Source organism: Labrus bergylta, chromosome 7 (assembly GCF_963930695.1).
Source record: "Labrus bergylta chromosome 7, fLabBer1.1, whole genome shotgun sequence".
Lineage (NCBI taxonomy): Eukaryota > Metazoa > Chordata > Actinopteri > Labriformes > Labridae > Labrus > Labrus bergylta.
In genome coordinates this window covers 16,584,088-16,605,879 of record NC_089201.1, presented here as the reverse complement: position 1 = coordinate 16,605,879, position 21,792 = coordinate 16,584,088, and the positions used below count along the sequence as shown (strand labels likewise).

At 42.6% G+C, this 21,792-nt stretch overlaps 1 protein-coding gene across 14 annotated transcripts in view; it reads left to right on the top strand.

The window, feature by feature from the left end:
- Positions 1-21,792, top strand: part of plekha7a (pleckstrin homology domain containing, family A member 7a) — a 161,645-nt gene that overhangs the window by 110,105 nt on the left and 29,748 nt on the right. For all 14 annotated transcript variants that reach the window (XM_029277827.2, XM_065956888.1, XM_065956896.1 and 11 more), the window contains 3 exons: positions 5,232-5,336; positions 6,796-6,868; positions 12,759-12,859. In XM_029277827.2, coding sequence (XP_029133660.1) covers positions 5,232-5,336; positions 6,796-6,868; positions 12,759-12,859 — 279 coding nt within the window. The remainder of the gene's footprint in view (positions 1-5,231; positions 5,337-6,795; positions 6,869-12,758; positions 12,860-21,792) is intronic.

Here is a 21,792-nt window from a genome sequence, read left to right as displayed (position 1 = left end):
TCCGGCTCATCAGCCCTGCCATCCGACTGCAGGAAGCCTCACTCTGACACAGAAAAGTCTTGACAAAAGAATGTTTCTCAGAGGAGAGATGAGTCATGGGCGTCCTCTTTGCACAGCACACAACCATCAAGAAATGAATCCACCTTTTAAATAAGTCACATCCTCAAACTTCAGAGGCTAAGACATGTTTCTCCCACGACCCGCTCACTTCTCTCCTTGGTGCACTCGTGTTCTGTCTGCTGGATGCATCTAGTGATCTTTTCTTCACAACTCGTCTGATACACTTCTTTGGGATTCATTCTGGAGTTCCTGTCATTTGACTGTTCTGAATTTACTTTACGTGTCTCATTATTTCCCTGTTCCATTCTTGAAGCGGGTTTCAGATTCATGAAAATTATGATTTGGCAGTTCAATAAAAGGCCATGTCTATTTTTATCTTTCTGTTTTCAGTACAGAAACTACAACCTCACCTTAAAGACACTCCGATTTCAATCAGGAGAGACTTAATTAAGAATGGACAATTATTTATTTAACAATTTAGAAAAGACAAATGTGTTCGGCGATTAGACTCCACCATGATGTCTTCATGCAATCAGAGGGTGTAGTGAGGCCGACAGTAGGATACCCCACTATGGAGTGTAGACCCTGGTGGTGGTGGTAGAAGAATGCAGGATGTGATGAGGAGTGGGTTTCTGAGGCTGGATCTGAACTCTGCTGAGCTGGACTGGAGGTGACCGGGTCAAAGGAGGGTCACAGCGATCACACTTAAAGTACAGATTGACTGCGGAAGAGAGAGAGAGAACATATTTCAAAATGTGACAGTAGCAGGATGATTGGTTGAGCGAGGTCATGGCAGAATCTGGTATGGTTATTTACTTAAAGAATAAACACCCATAATCAGCTGATCACCAGAGCAGAGAGACAGAGGAAGTGGTAGAGAGGGAGGGGCTAAGTTGACTGAAAAAATTTAATGAATTTCAGCATAACTTTCAAACAAGTCTAGCTGAAATATATTTTAAAGCAGCTCACTTTACCTTAGTTTTTACACTTAGCATTTAACCAGAAGAAGGAGCACTGCAGGAGAATGTCAGAAACCAACTCATGTTAGGGGGCGGCAGTAGCTCAGTCTGTAGGGACTTGGGTTGGGAATCGGAGGGTCGCCAGCTCAAGTCCCAGCACGGACCAAGTCCGGAAGCTGGTCTGGTAGCTGGAGAGGTGCCAGTCCACTTCCTGAGCACTGCCGAGGTGCCCTTGAGCAAGGCACCAAACCCCAAAACTTCCCTAGGGCGTTCGCTGTGGGCAGCCCCCTCACTCTGAGACGTCTTCATTAATGCATGTCCATTGGTGTCCTGTTTGTGCATGTGTGTGTATTTCGGCCTATGTGTGTGTTCATGTTCATTAGACAGAGTTTAAAAATTGAATTTCCCCTCGCGGGATTAATAAAGGATAAATTAATTAATATTAAACTTGTATTTTAGCCTTATAAATTACTCACACCAGAAGTTGTCAGTTCTTCAATCTTTGTGACCATGTTGGAAGCTGAGTGTTTTGCCACTAAAAGTGACCCAGGTGGACTTTTGAAAACTCACATGTTGTGTAAGATTTCGTGTCTATAATGTGAGGACACCCAAAACGAGATAAGGGAGGAGAAAGCTCTTCTCCCGTTTTAATTATCTCGCCCTCCCAGGTAATTCTCGTCCCGGTGAGGGATTTGATCCTGCGACCTCCGGCTCTCAGACCGGGCTCCATTGGCCTTTTTAGGTTTCCATTAATGTGACAAATAGCTGCTCTGCATGCTGAGTCACACACCTACAAGACAGAGTGCTTCTTTGCAGCAGGGACCACAGCCTTTTCCACACAATTACCCCCGGCCTAAAAATAGAACACTGTACCCCACACACACACACATATCTGCAGGCAGAGACACACATGCATGGGCAGACACTGAGTATATATTTACTGATGAGAGACGTGAATGTGACAGTGTTTGAGCCGCTCTGTGTCTTTGCATCATGCTTGGCCAACCGGCTTTCCTCTAATTAGCGAGAGGTGTTTGCTGTCTTCCAGCTGGACGCCTCCCAGAGCTGCTGCCAGCCTGTATCTTATATACAGTAACTGTGTGACGATTGGTGTGTGTGTGAATACTGTAGGGATGCAGTCTTTCTTCTGAGGCTTCAGAGTAGATGGCGGTGTAATGAGATTTCATGAATATGTGCACAGTGTATAAGAGGGTTTGCAGGATTATACAACAGCCGCACACAAAACGTGAAAAAAAAAGGCAATAATGTCCAAGCCACCAGCACCTGTGCATTCCTTAAACGTGTTCAAGTCAGGATGATTCAAACATCACAGCCTCTTATGTTGTATAATGTTAATACAGCCGGTAAATTACATCTCAGTGAGCTGGAACAGAGGTAAATACTGCCACTACTAACATATACAACACCCAGAGGCTTCCCTACAAGATAGGGTAGGAATTGAGTTTTCACTTGAAAGTGAGGAAATTGGAGTTCAAGAGATCAACAAATGGGTTACACAGAATAAAATGTTGCATTTTCCAGGACCATTTTCTGTTCGCCCATCTGTGAAAGCCGAAATACTTTGGAGCAGCAATTTTCAGCAGAGATGAAGTTTGAATCTGTCTGACTTTTCTGGTGTACTTAAAATCGAGCAGTTGTTCAAGTTCATTCGGCCCGCATGGTTCTGCTGCATGTTTTAAGCCTCTGCTCAGAGGTTGCTGTTTTACATTTTGACATTATTTCAGTTCATATCATTCTGACGTGGTGTATTCTCTAAATGAACACATGCTTAATTTTAGCCTTTTCATTCACAACTATGAAATATAATCGCCCGGGGCCAATATTTAATCATGGCTTAAAACAGCTTATGTCAGCATTTAACTCCTTCCTATCTAACATAACTGTTAGCTTTGATCTAACCCATCATCCAATCATCTCACAAACACTGACAAACAGCAAACCTCGCCTTTTTAAGGGTAATATTTTCAGCTTTCTGCTTTTATTTTGATAGGACAGTGGAGAGTGTAGGACTTTAGGAGAGAGAGAGAGAGAGAGTGGGGAGTGATAATTAGGGGAAACGCTCTGTAGGTCGGATTTGAACCTGGGACCCTTGCTTGGAGGACTATAGCCCCTGTACATGGGCTGGGACCTAACCGCTAGACCATCAGCGCCCAAAGCATTAAACCTCTTCTAACACAATGCTATTATTAGCGATAAAGTGGCTGGATATTAGTATTAGTTGTGATGGTATTAGCCCTTTACACATTGCAGTGCGAGGCGGGATATTTCCAGCCTGTTCCACCCCCTTCCCCTTTGCAATGTTTAACACACCGAGGCAGAAAGGTGGGGTAAATCATCCCGCCCCTGACCTGCTGATGCAGATTGTAACAGAGATGTAACAGGGGCGTGGAGGTGGCAAAGTGTAATGACACAGAAGGGTGACACAATGCTGAGTGCATGTCTGAATGTGTGTGTGTGTGTGTGTGTGTGTGTGTGTGTGTGTGTGTGTGTGTGTGTGTGTGTGTGTGTGTGTGTGTGTGTGTGTGTGTGTGTGTGTGTGTGTGTGTGTGTGTGTGTGTGTGTGTGTGGAGCTCTCACTGTTTAACACCTCATGCCTCTCATGCTTCTTCAACACGGTGACGCAATGTGAAATCACACCCTGAGGCAACAGTTTTATGAGGTTGCAAATGCAACGTAAAAGTACAAAGGTGTAGTAGAGGGGAACTCTTATACGGCGCTGTTGGAGCTTTGCAAAATAGGTTACTTATTGTTTTTTTAAATATGAGAGACAACGGGCCATATGTGAAGATAACCCATAAGCTTTCAGTAGACAAATTCTAAAATCTTAATTTAACCACTGTCTAGTTTCTCGTTCTAAATCCACTCTGAGTCTGCATTTGCTCATGTCTATAAACCCCTCTATTTCAGCCCTGCTCAGAACAGGCTGTTTCTGTATCTTTAAATATGTAAATGAGCTGTGTCTGACCACGCCCCCTCTTGGGAGGGTATGTTGCTCAGGCTTCTTTGCACCATGCCCTACTGTTTACGGTGAGAAGGCAGACTCAGAGGGCAGAACAAACACCTAGCTGTGGGAGTGTCACCCACCCTGGGGAGGGGTTACTGCCTTTTGTGATGTCATGAAGGGAAAATCTCCAAACGGCCTGTTTGAGCACACATTTTCTGAAAAAATTGAGCAGGCAAAAGATGGAGTTATGAAGCATATGTGTCTGAATATGAAACTTGTTTTGTTGGCTAAATGCCCTTCCAGATTTATGGATCAATTGTCTTTTCAGTAACAGGTCAGTAAAGAAGCGTTGATTTTTAAAATACTTTTTGGATTCAGTGTGTACAACCTTAAAACTGGAGCAACCCAGAGCAACATCATATCTGCACCTTAGCTTCCCATATTCATGAAGTCAGGGGAAAAATGAATTTAGAGTTAATGTCTTACTCTCCTTGATGGTGGCTGTTCAGGTTCACTAGCAAATCCAGCAGGTGTCGGTCGGTCTGGCAGTCGCACCCTGCGACCTGCAGGTCACAAACCCACTCTTCTAACCTCCTACCTGATTGTCTTCAGAGGCTTTGTCAATCCCTGACAAATGGCATGGAAACCTTGGCTGACTGTGTAATGGAGGTCCAGTGGAAAATTGTCTGTGCTCACATAATGGCTCTAATTATGTAACAACTGGGGCAGAAAGAGAGGTTGCTGAAAAAAACGGGCTAATAATGGTGTGGGTGAAAGTCTATTCAGCGATGTTTAAAATCAGACTGAATGGTCTGATGAGGCACAGCGTGTGCACAGATGTAAGTTAGTCTGACACACGGATCAGTCTGGCTCTCTGTTGCAGCCTTTATAAATACAGTTCTGCATAAATGTTTTCGTTAAAGGCTTTTAGAGGGTTTTTGGTGCTTTTGGTGATATTGAACTAATCGGGCTATTGAAGAAATGCTAATGATGATGAGCTGCAACAATTTGCTCTACAACTTAACTGCCAAGCTGATTAGAGGTGTGAAAACAAACAGAGAAACTCGCTAATTAACATACAATCTGATAATATAGCATCACCCAACAGAGAATGAACTAAATTATCAGTACATGTGTAATTCACATTCTGTACATGCTATTTGGTAACATTACTGCTAACCGCTAAGGACATCGATTGTGTCCTCCTTCATCTCATTAAAGCCTTTATTTATATTTGTGTGTTTCAGGGCTCTCGCTCCAGTGGCAAAGTGCACAGCTTTGGGAAAAGAGATCAGGCCATTAAAAGGAATCCAAATGTCCCTGTGGTGGTCCGAGGATGGCTCTACAAACAGGTAAGGGCACACGCACACGCACACGCACGCACACGCACAATCGCACTCGCACAAACACAATCATAACAGACTGATGAATCAAATGCTGTTGCTGCCAAACATTTCCACATGGTTTTCAGGGTGATTTCATCATTTTGTTTTCCGATGAACGAAAACTTCATCGGAAATCAGGAAGTTACATTTTACTGAAGTCAAAGAAGCCAAACTAGCAAACTATGCATCAGTAAATAGTGATAGTGACTGTCAGTTCAGTTTTAAGAACTCGGTGTAGTTGGAAAAACATGAAAACGGAGTAAAGGAATCCCCTCCTGGTATCAGCAGCAAATTGTACCCTCGAAAAGATGAGTCAGATTGATTTTTCCCCTGCCATTGTTGTTGACAAGGCTGATGTTGCAAGTCCCTACCCCTTCTTGATTTTGATTGGTCTTTTATGGAGGGAGAAGTGACGCTGCCGCTGTTCCAAAAGTTGAGAAAAACCCAAAGCACTGTGAGCTCAGTCGAGAAAAAACAGCTGACGTCGAGGGCGATTTTTAAATCATATGATATACTATCTGATCTATACTGTTGTAATAAATCAAGCTAAAGTTAGCTGGATAACTGTGGTAAGCTAAGCAACCCAGCACATTCTTGCTGTGCATTATAAATGGATCGTCCAGGCTTCATGTAAGTCCTCACATGCCTGACAGTTTGTGCTCATGTCTCTTTAACTCACTTCAGCGATGAGCTCCTGTAACATTTCCTCCAGTGGCCCAGTTTTATTTTCCTCTTGATTAATTCTTTTCTTTGGCACTGTAGAGCACCTGCTGTTGATCACAGACACACTATTACTGGAGCCTCTATTTGCATCTGAAGTTATACTTAAAATATCTGTCGTTGGCGTCATCTCACTGAGAACACTTGGCCTCGGTAACAAGACAAACAGTGAGTGATGTTAGTGGGAGGCAATTATGTTTTAATGACCGCACACAGAGGCACGCACACACTAATGCGACGACGCACAGGCACGCACGGCGACGCACACACGAGTGAATGCAAATCTGCATATGCTCATGTGCAGTGCAATTATATTTTAATTAGGAGAAATGCTCCTAACGCACAATCACATGCTAACAAAAATGTACATATACTGGCAGGCCAAGACTTTTTCCTCATTATGTAACATACTATCAGTTTCACAGGATGACCTAGTTGTGTAGCAACAAACACTCTAAGCCAAAGAAGGATTTTATTTAAATGTTTGGGGCTGATTTCATCCCTTCTGTCTCTCCTCTCCTCTTCAAACGGCCCCATCTTCAGCTGGAGATCATGAATAGACAAAACGGGCCGTGGCAGAGCCAGCGATCTGTGATCTGTGCTCATACCTTCTTCACCTTCATAACGTTGAATCTTTTGAATGTTCCTGTCTGATAATCCATTCGTTTATTACTCACACATTTTGTGCCCGTCTTTCTCTCTGCAGGACAGCTCTGGGATGCGTCTCTGGAAGAGGAAGTGGTTCGTCTTGGCTGATTTCTGTCTCTTCTACTACAAAGGTGAGGCTCTGTTCAGGCTAAATGTTTCTTGTTGTAACATCAACAGGAACCAAAGACAATTCTTGAAATTTGCTTTTTCCTACCTATTCCATCTCCTTCCTCGTTGTAATGCAAACTTCTGGATAAATGATCAGAAGAACCTTTCAAATGATACAAACGACCAACAGGGTACACCATGCACAGCCAACCTTTCAAATCAAATCTTTCCAAACAGAAACACCTCCTCAAAACTTTAAAATGACTGCATCTGTACTTGTTACTAAATCAACAAATTTAAGAAGGATACAAAAAAAATTCCAGTTTCAAACTTTAAGTCGTGTTGGATGTTCGGATTTTATATGAGACTGCAGTTTATTCTGCTGGTGTCTCAGCAGGGCGCCTTGAAAATGAAGCATCTCTGGACTGAGGGACATTAGCTGCCACAAAAGTGGAATTCATGACGAAATTAGTTCTCACAAAATCAGCTTGATATTTTTATATGAAAGAAAAATAACGCCTGTGGTGGTCAATCGCTTTCTTCTTGGTAACGCATGTAAGAAACACCCCAAAAAATACTGAAAAGACTCAAAACTGTGTGTTGCTCAGTGTTGCTCTTGAAAACATAACTTGTAAAGATGAATATAACAAAACTTGAGGCCCACTTAGTTAGCTCGCTTATTTTCTGTTACTTTCAGCCGCAGGAGAAACCGGTAACGATATAAAATGAATCCCTGCAACTGGTGTGTTGGCATTTATCCCTGTGACACAGAACACATTTCTCAGTGGAGAGATTTCTTGCACGGATGACTTTTCTGTCTGCGTCTTTCTACTTACAAACATCTCTTTCCTGACGCCACAGCTGCACACTGGTGCTTCAGGCTGCTTCCAATCCCTCCAGTTTGTGCAACATAAACTTCTGCTTAATCTATTTGGCGTAATGCTGTAATTCTTATAAAAAGGAGAAATGTTTATCAGTACATTGCTATAAGTCTTGAAATTGTGAGCACATAATCAGACCCTGATGTCGAAAAAACGCTCCTCATCACTTTACTCATCTGTTTTCTGCTGGTGAACAGGTTTGTCATTCAGCGTCTCAGATATCATTAAATTAGGTTCAGTACTGCTCCCTTCACTGTGATGAAGTTAGAAAAGTCATACACTGGGCACCCGGCCTTCCTCTCCCTGTTGCTGCTGCTGTGGCACCTTCTGGCTGTAAGAAAGCACATTTAATGCTTTCCTTACCATCAACAACCCATATGGACATCTAAATGTTGATGTAGGGACAAAAACAAAGCCCATGTTCCAGCTCCCATGTGGTACCTCTTTGGTATTGAATCCCTGACCTGCATTTGTTTTTTTAGAAAACAAAGGTAAGAAGTTGACCCATGATGCTGATCCCCATTTTGAAACTCACATACAGTATAGTGTTTTAATGCTGGATGTCCAAACTAAATGTGGGCAAAGTTTCAGCTCACGAGGTAAACGCATGTTGGAGTAATCCCAGGATAAGGCTGCAGAGGGCGCTAATCCGCTTGTTCTGCAAATCATGTGATAGAGTTTTATGAGCTGCAGATCACAAAAAGCTAATCTGGAGGTTTCACAGACTGACAACATGAGAGCTGCTGCATGGTGAAGCTCCATGGCACCGTCCTTGAAACTTCCATAAAACCATGGTCAAGCTTTTGAGGTTAGCATCTCCAGACGCCCAACCACCACCATCGGACTGTGCCGTCCACACAACCACCGCGGTCCTCATTCATGCACAGCCTGCTGCGACCTCCACCTCAGCAGCAAGGAAGTGTGGACAACAGGAACATGAGGAAACAAAGGAGAAATCCTTACTGTATATTATCCCTTTTGTAAAGCATCTCGGGTTACACTTGTTGTGAATTGGCGCGATACAAATAATGATTGATTAATTGATTGACACATATATATATATATATATATATATATATGAACATTTATGCTAAAAACGACAGCTTTCAATGTCAGAGGTTTGGACGTTGAGTTGAGAAAAATATGAACTGATGTTGCATTTGAAGTGAACTGCAGCTGACAAACCAGCCAGTGATTCAATCATGGAGAACATAAATCAGATCTCTCACTGGGTTACAGCTCAGACACATGAAAAGATAAAGACACACACACACACACACACACACACACACACACAGTTACATCACACACTTCATCCACCACCCCTCCCTCCCCATCAGTCTCTATCCCCCGGCTGTCTTTATCTGCCCCTCCACGCCTTTCTTTTTCATCTCCATATTCTTAAGCCAACCTTTAGGGACACGCTCCTCTGTGTCCCCGCCTCGACCGGAGGAGGGAATCAATTCTCTGTCGTTTCTTTTCCCCCCTCTTTTCTTTCTGTCCGCGTCTCAAGTTCAAAGGTTTCTCCTCTCAACATGAACACTCTTGATCTGTCTCTGCACCGCTTCCCTCTATCTCCTGGTTCTTCACAAACAGCCAACCCCCCCCCCCCCTCTGCTTTTGTTGTTTTATTTGTATAGTGTCAACTCATAACAAGTGTTATCGCAAGACACTTTACAAAAAGCAGGTAAAATACCTTACTCTTTATCTTTTAACATTACAAAAAGCAGGTAAAAAAACCTTACTTATTGTTATGTTACAAAAAGCAGGTAAAAAAACCTTACTTATTGTTATGTTACAAAAAGCAGGTAAAAAAACCTTACTTATTGTTATGTTACAAAAAGCAGGTAAAAGATCTTACTTATTGCTATATTACAAAGACTCGGCCTATCCATCATGAGCACTTTAGCAAAGCAGCAAATGTTACAGTGGACTGAACCTGCTTTGATCTGGGATTCAGCTCTGCATTCAATTTTAGAATTGACTGGTGAACAAAGGAATTTTTGACTGTTTGTCTACATTGATTATTTTGCCATACATAATGGACATACAGAAAAATTGAAACAAATCATTTTCCTCCGAGCCACAGTGCAAACTGCATTAGAGTCAAAAAATAGCAAAATATCAAATAAAATACATATGTACAAAAGTACAACGATAATGTTCAAAAAGATGTGCATTCAAAACAACAGTGACAACAACAGATGTGTTCGGACTTGAACTTTATATATATAGTATGTGTTAGGCACTAACTTAGTGAAAAAGCGTATCATTTGAAGGTACTTTGTCTTTTATAGTGACAGATGCTTCTGTGTTGCTGATGAGGGTTTAGGACAGTAGAAGTATTTAAGTGATATTAGTGTAAAGTGTCCGGTGCTTTTTTAGTTTTTCCTGTTGTAAATATATGATTTGAGACTTCCTCCACAAATTAATCTACTTTTGGTTTGTGTAAAATCTTCAGGGAACAATCGACTGTATAATTGATTTGTAAAACACCATGTAAATACATTTTTTTTAAATTCATATAACTTAGTAGGAATGTTACAACAAATGCACGTCAACACAGGAGTTTCCCCTGATCAATAATGATTTAAAGTACGGATGCTCCCAGCCAACTTTTCTAGTCAGCTATGCGGACATTTAACTTCCGTTTAACCAGCAGTGCTTCCACCACCAGCCTTTGTTCCTCCCTGCAGGTCAACATCCACAAGACTGTGATTATTGTGGTCACATATTAAGGATCTATCTGGCTGTGATAACTGTTGGAAATATATTAGAGGCAATGCGAGTACTCAGCTGAAAATATATAACATAGGTTAATAAATTTAGATATTTTAGTGTAAAATTCGATGTAATACACTTTTTAAACCAGGATGCAAACACAGCATCATTTGTCCTGGGATGAAAGAATTACCATTTTTCTTCTTTCAAGTTTAAATATTTGCAGATAACAGTCCTTGTCTGTATTTGTTTGGCATCGGGTCAAGACTTTCCCAACGTGTTTAGTTCTTTGTTTGGACGTCAGCTTGTGATCGTGCATACATCCCTTGTTTGTCCCTCTTAGTATTTCTTAATTTGATCTTTTTATTCATTTTTTAATTCAAGAGAAATATCAAAAAATCCCCTCCTGATCTGTACGCCATCTTTAGACCTTCCTTAAAGAGAACCCAGGGTCGGACAGAACAGAGTGACAAACAGCAGCTTTCTTGCTGTGCTGTCTGGAGGTTATCTAACGCCACTTGTCACGCTGCGCTCTGCTCAGTGTGAGTGTGTTTGCTCTCAGAGTGTGACAGACGGGACAGAGCAGATAAAAAAGACCTCAGCGTCTCGCCCACCATGCAGGGAATGTCTCCTTCAAATGTCCTTGAACTATTTTTAACACATTGCCCCTTTAATCCACAGCGCCGCCTTATCACCTCTCAGCCCAACAGCCACACACACACGAGAGCCGGAGTCACGCACACACATACTGTCAGGACACTGCTGCATTTTATGATGCGGTGATTGTTTACTGCACACGTACACACACACACACACACACACACACACACACACACACACACACACACACACACACACACACACACACACACACACACACACACACACACACTCTAGCATGCTGTCACTATGTTCGGTGGAAAATAAATGCTCTGCAGATAATTATTTGTGATGTGTGAAGTAATTAAGACCGGAGATGAATAGTTGCATGGTTGTGTTTGTGTTTGTATTTCTATCTTTGTGAGGACCAGTTACAGTTTAAGGCGAGGATGTTTTTTGGAAATCGAGTGAGTGAAAAAGCTTTATCTATGTGGCACTTCTTATAACATGTAGTTATAAGAAAGAAAAACACACTATTTAATAAAAGATCATAAGACACTTAGAAAATAAAGCAAGGAAAAACTAAGATGTGGTGTTTACATGAGATGTTTTGAATTTTTGAACGAAAATTGTTAAATTTTTTCAGTTCTGGACTTTCCGCTGCCACCCCTCCTAGTAAAATGATCGCATGAGATCGGGGTGAGCCTATGTGTAAACACAGCAGGTAATACTCACCAGGAGCGAGTGGACCGGGGTAATGACGTTAGCAGGTGACAGGTGCACATCATGGCACAAAATGAAGCTGCTTCTTACCCGTTTCTGCTCTCCAGTATGCTCTTTTCCAATATTTGTTGATACTGTGAATACGTCAAATCACACATAGCATTGATTTAAAGGCAGAAACTGTTGTAATAATGACAGACTCTGACGCTTTGCTCGTCATCTCTTATCTCTGCAGCTTCCTTTTTACGTCATGTCTCGCCCCCTGAGACCCTCACCCATTGTCAGACATGCTGTGAAGGACATATGTGAACAAGCAACTCTTGTTGAGTTCAGGGGCACGGGGTCCTGAATTTTTCCTGTGCATATGTGAAAACAGTGATGGACAGACATCCTAAACCTAAATGATGTAGGGAAATAGAGAACTTGGAGATATTTTTTAGCAGTCTTTATATCTTCCAAGGCTGACAGAGAGTTAGATTTTTGGGTGAAGGTTGAGGACTACATTACGTCAGTGAGGGTCCTTATAAATATAGCAGGACACGTGTGTGTGTGTGTGTGTGTGTTCCATGATCTGGGTAGTAAACCGGATGGGAGGACACAGTGGAATGGCTGCTGACTGCCAGCTTTAGCTCTGTGACACTGAGACACCAGAGTGGTCATTTACTGTTTGGCACAACACTCTGGTATGAATGACGGCATGTGAGGGTGTGTGTTTGAATGTGTGTTTGAATGTGTGTTTGAATGTGTGTTTGAATGTGTGTGTGTGTGTCAGTGTCAAGATACTAGTGGCAGGCAGTGATGAAATTAGAGGGTGATGAGTGATATTTATTCTCTTGCTTTTTCCTGTCCTCCATATCTCTCTCTCCTTTTCTCACCTTCCTCACTCCTATTATCGACCCCCCCCCCCCCCCCCCCCCTCTCTCTCTCTCTCTCTCTCTCTCTCTCTCTCTCTCTCTCTCTCTCTCTCTCTCTCTCTCTATCTCTCCAGACAGCAGAGAGGAGTCGGTGCTCGGCAGTATCCCTCTGCCCAGCTATGTCATTTCACCCGTGGGACCTGAGGACCACATCAGCCGCAAGTATGCCTTTAAGGTATGCCTCTCTGTTCTACGTACTCCTCTATCCTGACCATGCACATGTTTTATCACTTTCTGCAATGTTTCTTCCCCCTGTTTTATTGTTTTGTTTCGAGAGCGTCTATAGCCATTTTCCAGTGTTATGATTGGAGTTGAATTGAGTTAGACCCTGTCAGTAGGAATGTTTCTGGTGGATGGTTGGATTTAAAAAAAAAAAAAGGACATTGTGTTTTCTGCAAACGTCACACTTTAAAATCCTGATGACAACAGGATCATTGCCCCTCGGATGTCAGGTCAGGTTCAAGTCATTCCAACTCAAGGAAAATGTTTTAAATAGCCCATTCTTGGTTCTGTTACACGCAAATGAAAACCCTGTATGTTCTCATCCAACTTTCTCATGAAGTAGGTGTGTAGGACTTAAAACTATCTCATTGAAAAGATAAAATCCTGCACACTACTCTTGAATCTTAAAAGTGTGTAACACACTTGTCAAAGGTTCAGAGGGACTGAAACGTTGTGATTTCTTAACTATTAATACAAGTTAAGTAAACTAAAGGATAACAAGTATTTTAAGTATTTCAACTTAAAATTTGAATGCAGCTCAGACTCGAACCCTTGTTGGTTTGAAACACTATTTTCATCTTTACATTGAAAACCTGCTGCCTCTTTATAACAATGTGCTACTTTGAAAGAGGCGCTGCTTGTCAACAGGCCAGGCAGGTAACTGCTTGGGGCCCCGACCAGTAGGGGGCCCCTGAGGGCGTAAGCCTAAATTCCACCAGGTGCGTGTTCGGTCCGTCTCTGCTCCTTAACGGCAGCGGAGCAGAGCCACTCTGTTTGGACGGTTCAGAACAATGACCTTTTGTGTGTTTGTTTATGTGTTTTAAATGGTTTAACACGGTTTCATACCACATACATCGCATTATCTCGTGCTGTCGCGAGTGAATCTGTAAAATTGTTGCAGGAATTCCTTTGTGTCGGCACTCCAGCTGTTGACAGACGAGAGCGGAGCGGACACGCTATGCACACGTATCTGGTGGAAGTTCTTAAACCAAAGCAGTGGCCCAAAATGTGCATTTTTTGCAACAGCAGTAGGAAACCTCCCTAAGGCGGCCCTGTCTGACAGCACTCACTCTTGTTGTCCTGTTAAGCGTTGCATGTATTATAGCTGTGTCAATGAAAATCAACACATACAAATGAAGAGGAATGATCGTCTATAGGAGAGGAAAAGAAAAGAGGAAGAGGAGACAGACAGAGGAAGACATGATGGTGATGAACGCTCGTTGGAGGGCGCCCCAATTGACTAAAGCCGAGGGCCCCAACAGAACACCACTGTACTCTCACACCTGTTGCATGTTAACCAGCACTCACAGTCTCATCCAGTCACATCTCCCTGATCTGGATTGTAAAGTTTAATCAAAACATTTTAAAAGCTCACATTATGAGTTCATCACTTCTTATCAGTTCATCCGTTAGGCTTTAACAAAACTCATTTCTTAGTTCTTAAAATGAGCACTTCAGCACCTTCAAAGTAACATAATACAATCATCTTGTTATAATTGAATTTTCTCCTGGTGCCTCTTTAAAGAGAAAGAAATGATTGAAAGCTCACGTTTGAAGTAGCAGCTAATAAAACCTGTCCTTTACTACATTAGTCTTTTCCCTCCTTACTCAGCCACCACTCAGCTTTGTGCAGCACTCAGCACCTGCTGCAGGGACGTCTATAACCACTGAATGTCTGTCAGTGTCTTCATTGAGACAGACAGGCTCCTCTGGAAAGGAATGAAGCTCCTCTGTTCCCTGAGGCAGCGGTCTTTCTGAGTAGAGCTTGTTAAGTGAAGAGGCGGACATACCAACGAGAACATGTAACTTAGTGATTTCTCTTTATTCATCAGATGAAGCAACAAGTCAGAAACATGCTCAAGGTTGTCAGGGTCCGTTAGCGCTCATCGTCAGTAAGAAGCCATGTTTGATTTTGTTTACTTGGTTTTATAGAAGAAGCCAAAAAGAGTTTTAACTGCTGCAGCCGCCCAGCCGTGTTTCACAATCTATTAAATCAAATCGAATGTTAGATAAAAGATCAGGCAACACATAGAATATATTATGATCGGAATCAGAATGCTTTAATTTTTGTTGTTGTTGTCGTAAGCTCTGCATACAATTAAATTAAGACTTCAACTCCGTTTTGGTGCAATAGGACATAAATCACTACTCAGGCAGGATATGAGAATTTTCCTGAATATTTCCTGCTGCGTTCATCCATCGGCTAACCCTAACTTCACACAGAAATGTCACTAGGGGGCGCTGATAGCTTACTGGTTGGTGCACGCGCCCCATGTACGCAGACTGTGGACGTCGCAGTGGGCGGCCCAGGTTCAAATCCGACCTGTGGTCATTCTTCACTCTCTCACCGATTTATGACTGTCCCCAAAATAAACCTGTAAAAAAACACACTTTACTTGGGGGCTGACAAGAAGAATGACTCATAAGTCTGGGTGAAAAAATGTGGCTGTTTCCGTTCACACATGCAGCTCAACGCCAAGATTTTGAGAAGTTTTCAGGAGTTTTGTGCATGTGTGAAAAGGCTAGATTGCTCACATGTCAGATGAACGTACTTACATCATCATCAGGAAGCTCTTAAAGTCATGTTAAATGATCGCTGCTGCTTCATTGATTTATTAACTTCACCTCTGTCTTTTTGTTTAAAGAGCCCATATTATGCCCTTTTTGGGGTTCGTATATTTAATCTATGAACCTACTTTTGTACATTCACAATAGCTAAAGTCCGAAAAAAAGTGTCTGTTTTCATGTACTGCTCCTCCTTGCTCCCTCTACGCTCTGAATCCGTCAGCTACACTCTGTTGAGCCCACACTGTTAGACCCCACATGGGCCAAGTCTGCTCTGATTGGTCTGCCGATCCGCTCTGTCGTTATTGGTCCGTTGCTCAGCACGCCTCTTGGAAATTTCAACATGAGCTGCAGGGCTTGCCACAACGAGCCAATGGGCTTAGATCAGTGACCTCACACTGACAATGACGCTGCACTGACAAAATTTTTTCGAGGGGGGCTAGAACCGAGCGTTACATGCGGCTAATGCTACAGCTAACAGGAGGACGTAGGAGAAGCCGCGTTTCTGCGGACTTTGAAATTTTGCACATAGATGTGCCTAAACATGCACAGGACACTTGGAAAACACACTAAAGGGCATATAAAACCAGAAAAAGCAGAATATGGGACCTTTAACCTCATCTCAACTTTTTAAAGAAACAGTTTCAAATTCGTTTCACTCTAGTTTGACCTCTCACCTTGTTGCAGAGGTCTAGAAGATCTCTGAGGTGTCAAACAGACATGAAACTCTGCAAAAGAGGAGAACAAATCCCTGTTTTTAATTGTTATCCACTTCAAAATAATTCAAATTGCTCTATGTCTGTAACCTAACCAGCAGAAATAGTTAGGCATCCAAGTTTGGTATAATAAGTCGTGAATTCTGCACCTGCTGACGACCAAATTGGCCGAAACAACACCATGAACCCCTCAAATTAAACCCTCCCACCCTCCCACCCTCCACACCTCTTCACCGAATCCTCTTCCCTCTCTTGTTCTGATTGGTTGGCTGCCCGACCGGGGACTTCCTTCCCTCCCTGTGAGTGTGTCGCGTCGTCCAGTGACAGTCCTCCCATAAAAATAGGTACTCTACCCTTACATGTGCTCTCATTTTGCCACGTGTAATCGTTATTTATCCTTGTTGTCGGTGTGGCTTCTTTGGGTCCAAACATGAATATACACAAGCTCTTGTATATTCCCTTGTTGGTTTTTTGATGCATGTTTTTTTTTTTTTTTGAGAATAACATGGCTGATGTGGTTGTGTTGTTTCTTACGTTCATGTTTAACTCCCCCTCTTGTCTTTCCCCCTCTCTCTCTCTCTTTCTGTCTCCTCATCCTCGTTATCCTATTATGAATCTTTGTATTTTGCTTTTCTGGTGTGTGTGTGGGGCTTATCATTCATCTTTGTGCCGTCTCCTCCATCTGTCACATCTACTGTACCAGCATGCAGTTTTCTTGACGGTGTGGAGAAAGACTTCAATTTGTCATTTGGAGCCGCCTCACACTGCTGTTTCAGAAATGAGGAGTGGAAAACAATGTCCAAAAAGCTGCAGGACGTGTTTCACTGTGGGTGCAGGCTTTGCAGCCCCACAGTTACTGAGCGGTTTCCTTTTTTTGTTCACAAACCAGCAGCTGCTTAATGAGAAAAAAAAAAATGTTTTCTACCTTCCTAACAGGATTTCTGAACACTGAATATTAGTCTTTAACAGCCATGGTTTAAATCGAGACAACTGTGGTCTATTGGGGAGGTTGTTTGGATATATTTCAGTGTGAATTCAATTTCTTTAGCTGCAAATTTAAGAGAGCATTGCCTTATCAAGAGCTGTGTGCTGCCCTGGCTGCTGAGGCTTATCTTTATGAGCACCATGACTCTTAAAATAGTGCTCGAACACAAAGTGTGTGTGTGTGTGTGTGTGTGTGTGTGTGTGTGTGTGTGTGTGTGTGTGTGTGTGTGTGTGTGTGTGTGTGTGTGTGTGTGTGTGTGTGTGTGTGTGTGTGTGTGTGTGTGTGTGTTTGTCCACAGGGCTGTACAAGCGAAAAAAGAGTAGTGAGAGATATTTTTCCGTTGGGAGGTTAAAGGAGAGAGAGAGAGAGAACAGAGGAAAAGGAGAGGAAGTGATTAGGGCTGGAAAATAAACGTTGACTAAAGAGAGGAAGTGAGAGGTGGAGAGGAAGGAAGCGATGAGGGCTGGACGATAGAATAGAAACATAAAGAGGAATAGTTCAACTTTTTTTTTAACACAAACAATACAGTGGGGAAAAAAACAAATAAACATGGACGCACTTAAAAAGTTATACCGACTCCCACACAAAGGTTGAGCTGTGTGTGAGATCAGTGTGTAGGTGTTTCGGTCACACACTCCAAGAATGAATGACCCACTCAGCATTTCTGTTAGAGACAGCCCATATTATTTTAGGCAGCGTGTGTTTTTGTGAAAGTTACATGGTTGTGATCATGGTTGTGACCCCCCCCATGGGACTACGATTTGGAATGAGTGGTTTAATTCTTGGGTAACGTGATTCAAAATGAGGAATTTTTCAGGTCATTTCAATCAGGAGAAACAAGTAAGTGATTCAAAGATAAATGTTGATTTCACAAATGTTATATTGAATGATTGTCAGAGAATCTTTGGCGCTTGAACTCTACAGGGAGTCAGGGGGATTGAAGATGTCTGCTCTGAGCAGACATCCCCCCCCCCCCCCCCTATAGATGGTGGGGGTGGCTGATGATGGTCATCTGGGTGAATTCGATGAAGAAAGATGATTGAACTGTAAAGATGTTTGATGAGGTCATCTGAGGTTGATGGGATGATCTGACTGAAGAATGGGGATTACGGGAAAGGCTGAAGATGTCGTCTGAGGCTGAAGAGATGAAGAGGCTGACCAAACTGGAGAAGACTGGGGGTTGACCGGACGGTGGCTGATGCTGTGATCTGAGGCTGATGGGATGAAAAAAGGGATGAAACTATGAAGGCTTGGTGGTGAGGGGGAGGTGGAGGGTCGCTGGTAACAATGGCATGATTGAACTAGTGGAAGAGAGACAGCAGCAATGTGATGGGATAACGATGAGGGAGTGAAGCAGGGCTATTGGATAGATGTGACCGGGTGTTGTGACTAGGGCCAGACCGATTTGGTTTTGTTGGGGCCGATATCGATATTGGGTAGGGAAAAAAATGTGATACCGATATACCGGTCAATATCTTTCTTAGATCTATGTTCTATCTGTAGAGATACACATTTATTGCATTGATTCCTCAAATGCAGTTATCAAACACTTAGGGAAAAGATATATAATGAAGACAAGATGGCCACTCAACTGGAGAGTAACTGTGCACGTACCTGCATCACCGCTTGACACTCTGGAGGGTGATAATGCTTGTTGTTATCCATATAACTAGATTTGATTAGTCATTGGATATGCTGATATCGGTCGATATTATTGGCTGGCTGATTAATCGGTCTAGTTGTGAGCTGATGATACAAAAAAAGGAGTGATCATGCATGGAGAAGCAATGTAACACAGTATGAGAATAAATAATAAAACGAGCCTGCAGAATGCAGTCTTCCTGACCGAACTTTCGCTAGAGCTACATCGAACATATTAGAGGACAAATGTGTCTAGTTTCTTTTGACTGTTGTTCGCTGAACATGCATGTCATTATCTTCTCTGCGCGTGCCTACGCATCTGACGCTCCTCGGTTATCCGTCTCTCGTCAACGGGTCCGTCCTGTTTGAGCTCTCAGAGTCCGTCTGTCAGAATGCTGATGCTGAGTGAGCAGGAGTGTTCTGACAGCTGCTTCCTGAAGATGCTGTCGCTCCTTTCGTCAGGATTTTTAGAGTGATTTTGTGATCCTTGTTTTTTGGGGAGATGAGTGGTTGTGAATAGTTTCCCCCCCGCCTGTTTCCTTTCATCCAACACTCCTGCACACATTGCTCTGGAACACGTCGCTGTTTCTAACCAACAATTTTCCAGCTGATGTACTGAGGAGTTGAATAACTGTAAGCAGATTTGAAATGGTTGTGACCAGAGAGACCACAGAGATATGTGCCACTTTGTACTACAGAGAGGCCACCAAATGAAGGTTCCTCTGAGGGCGCACTCACACTATGCAGTCTGTACAGTGCCCGATTGGAAGCTTACCTGTTTTTTTCTTGTCTTATAAACTGTAACCGTGCTCAGGCCTGATTAGTCCTGGAGCTGTGTGAGTGCAGGCCAGCGGGGGAATGGAGGGGGGGGGACAATCGTGCTTAAGCACAGTACATGATAACTTTGCTTAGTGTGAGTGAGCCGCTGCTTTAAAACTCAGTGAAAAACACAAGTTTCATATGTCCAAGGTGGTCCGTTCTACCTTTTCGTCACCCAACTTGTTGTCTGCAACCTGCCAGACTACATTTCCCATAAGGCCACTCTGTTTAAAGTGTAAGGCCCAGCTGGTAACAGTTCAGGCCTAACAGACAGTTCTTCATCAGATTAAGAAGTTGTGGACTATTTGTGAACAGCTCGTATAGATGTGATGTATTTAATGAAGTTTAACATGCTTCACAGTAAGATCAGTGCTTTTTCCAGTGTTAACAGTGGAGCAAGTGGTATAAATCCCATAAAGTTACCCTGGAGCAACGACTTATCAATATCTTAAGGATCCAGGTTACAATGCCTCTAATAAGTGGAATAAATTCATGCCAGAAAATAGTGTGAACAGGATTTTAGAAAAGAGAAGCAGTCCAGTACCAGAACACAGCCTTTAAAAAGAGCTGCGAGCAACATTTTATAGCATCATTCATTGAATTAGAATGAAAGTAAAGAATAAAGTCCATCTCTGAGTGCATTACAAGCTTCTTCTCATTCGTTCTGCTTCATTCTCCTCATTCGCCCGAGCATCACCGGAGAGCTGGTGCACAAGGTTATCTGGAGCTGGACAAATCCAGTGAGTGGTGCAGTCGACTCCCAGATCTTAAAATATGTACCTGGATCGGGGTCAAGTGCATACTCAGGCATAATGAGTGAGGAAATTATATTTATGTATTAAAGGAGGGAGCGGCAGCCTCTGGAATGAGCTTGTTTCAGCAGCCAGACAGCCGTGCATTCAGAGGGGAGGAGAGTTGGCAAGCTGTTAGGAAACCTTGGAGGCTTGCAGGAGAGGGAGCACTTATACTTGTTTGTGTACATGTCTGCATCTGTGTGCCGGGGTTTATTCAGAGTTCATAGACTCAGGGAGAGGACAGCAGAAGTGACAATCTCGTCTGCATTATTTATGAGCTTGTTAAGTGTGTACACCGGACCGCACAAGTTTGCATGTGATTTCTGCTGAGGAATCAGACTCATCAGTACATAAACCCAATAATGAGATCACTGTGATACTATTGTGATACAGCCACAGTGGATCCCACCACAGCAATCCACTCTCTCTCTCTCTCTCTCTCTCTCGTTATCCTGCATTCATTACTCAGAGAGTAAATGAGGGTAGGGAGAATTTAAGGTTTAATTGGTCTTCATTTGCATGCATCTGTTGTCGAGTGGGTTCTCTCATTTGTCTTCCGTCCCGACCGCCACGGAAACACAGAAGGAAGAAAGGAAGGAAGGGAAGGGAAAAGTAGGACACTTAAAGAGATGTACACAATGGTGTGTGTTGGTCTCTAATTACCCACTTTCACAGCGAGGACACTTTTTTTTATCAGAGCTCTAAAACACTTAGATTCTATTAATTGAAAACAGCTTTAAGTGATGCACTCTTCCTTGATTTTGTTTCTCAGTGCTGTCGTGCTTTGGTGTGTTTGCTTATCCTAGTGGAAAGTACGGTGCATGGCCAACAAGGGCGACCTCCATGCAACAATCAAAATGATTTACATTAGGAAACACACATTAGGTACATTAAGCAACAATTCAAAAACTCATGCAAAAGTGGAAAGCCAATGCAACGACAGAAACATGCTGCAAATGAAATAAAAGTGCTGCATAAACAGCAGATACATAAGCGATGGGAAGCCAAAAACACACAGGCACCGAAAACAGCAAAATAAAAATGCAAAACTTTGCATGGTTTTTGTATTTCCAGAACATTTAATGTTAAAGCAGCTTTTTCGGCTTTTTGCAGCACGTTTTTTTCTTTCCCTCTCTTGTGGCACATTTATGTTGTTGCATTTGTTTCCGACTTTTGCACGTCTTTTTGAATTTGCACAGTTTCTAATTAGCTGCATGTTTTTCCTTATGTAAAGCCTTTTGCCGATTTAAATATAGGTGACATCATGCTGAGATATTCAGTATCATGCTGGAACATTCCCTGAGTCCATGAATTATCAAGAGTAGAAGTATCTCAAGGCTTCTCTGTGAACTGGCGTAGTAGTAAA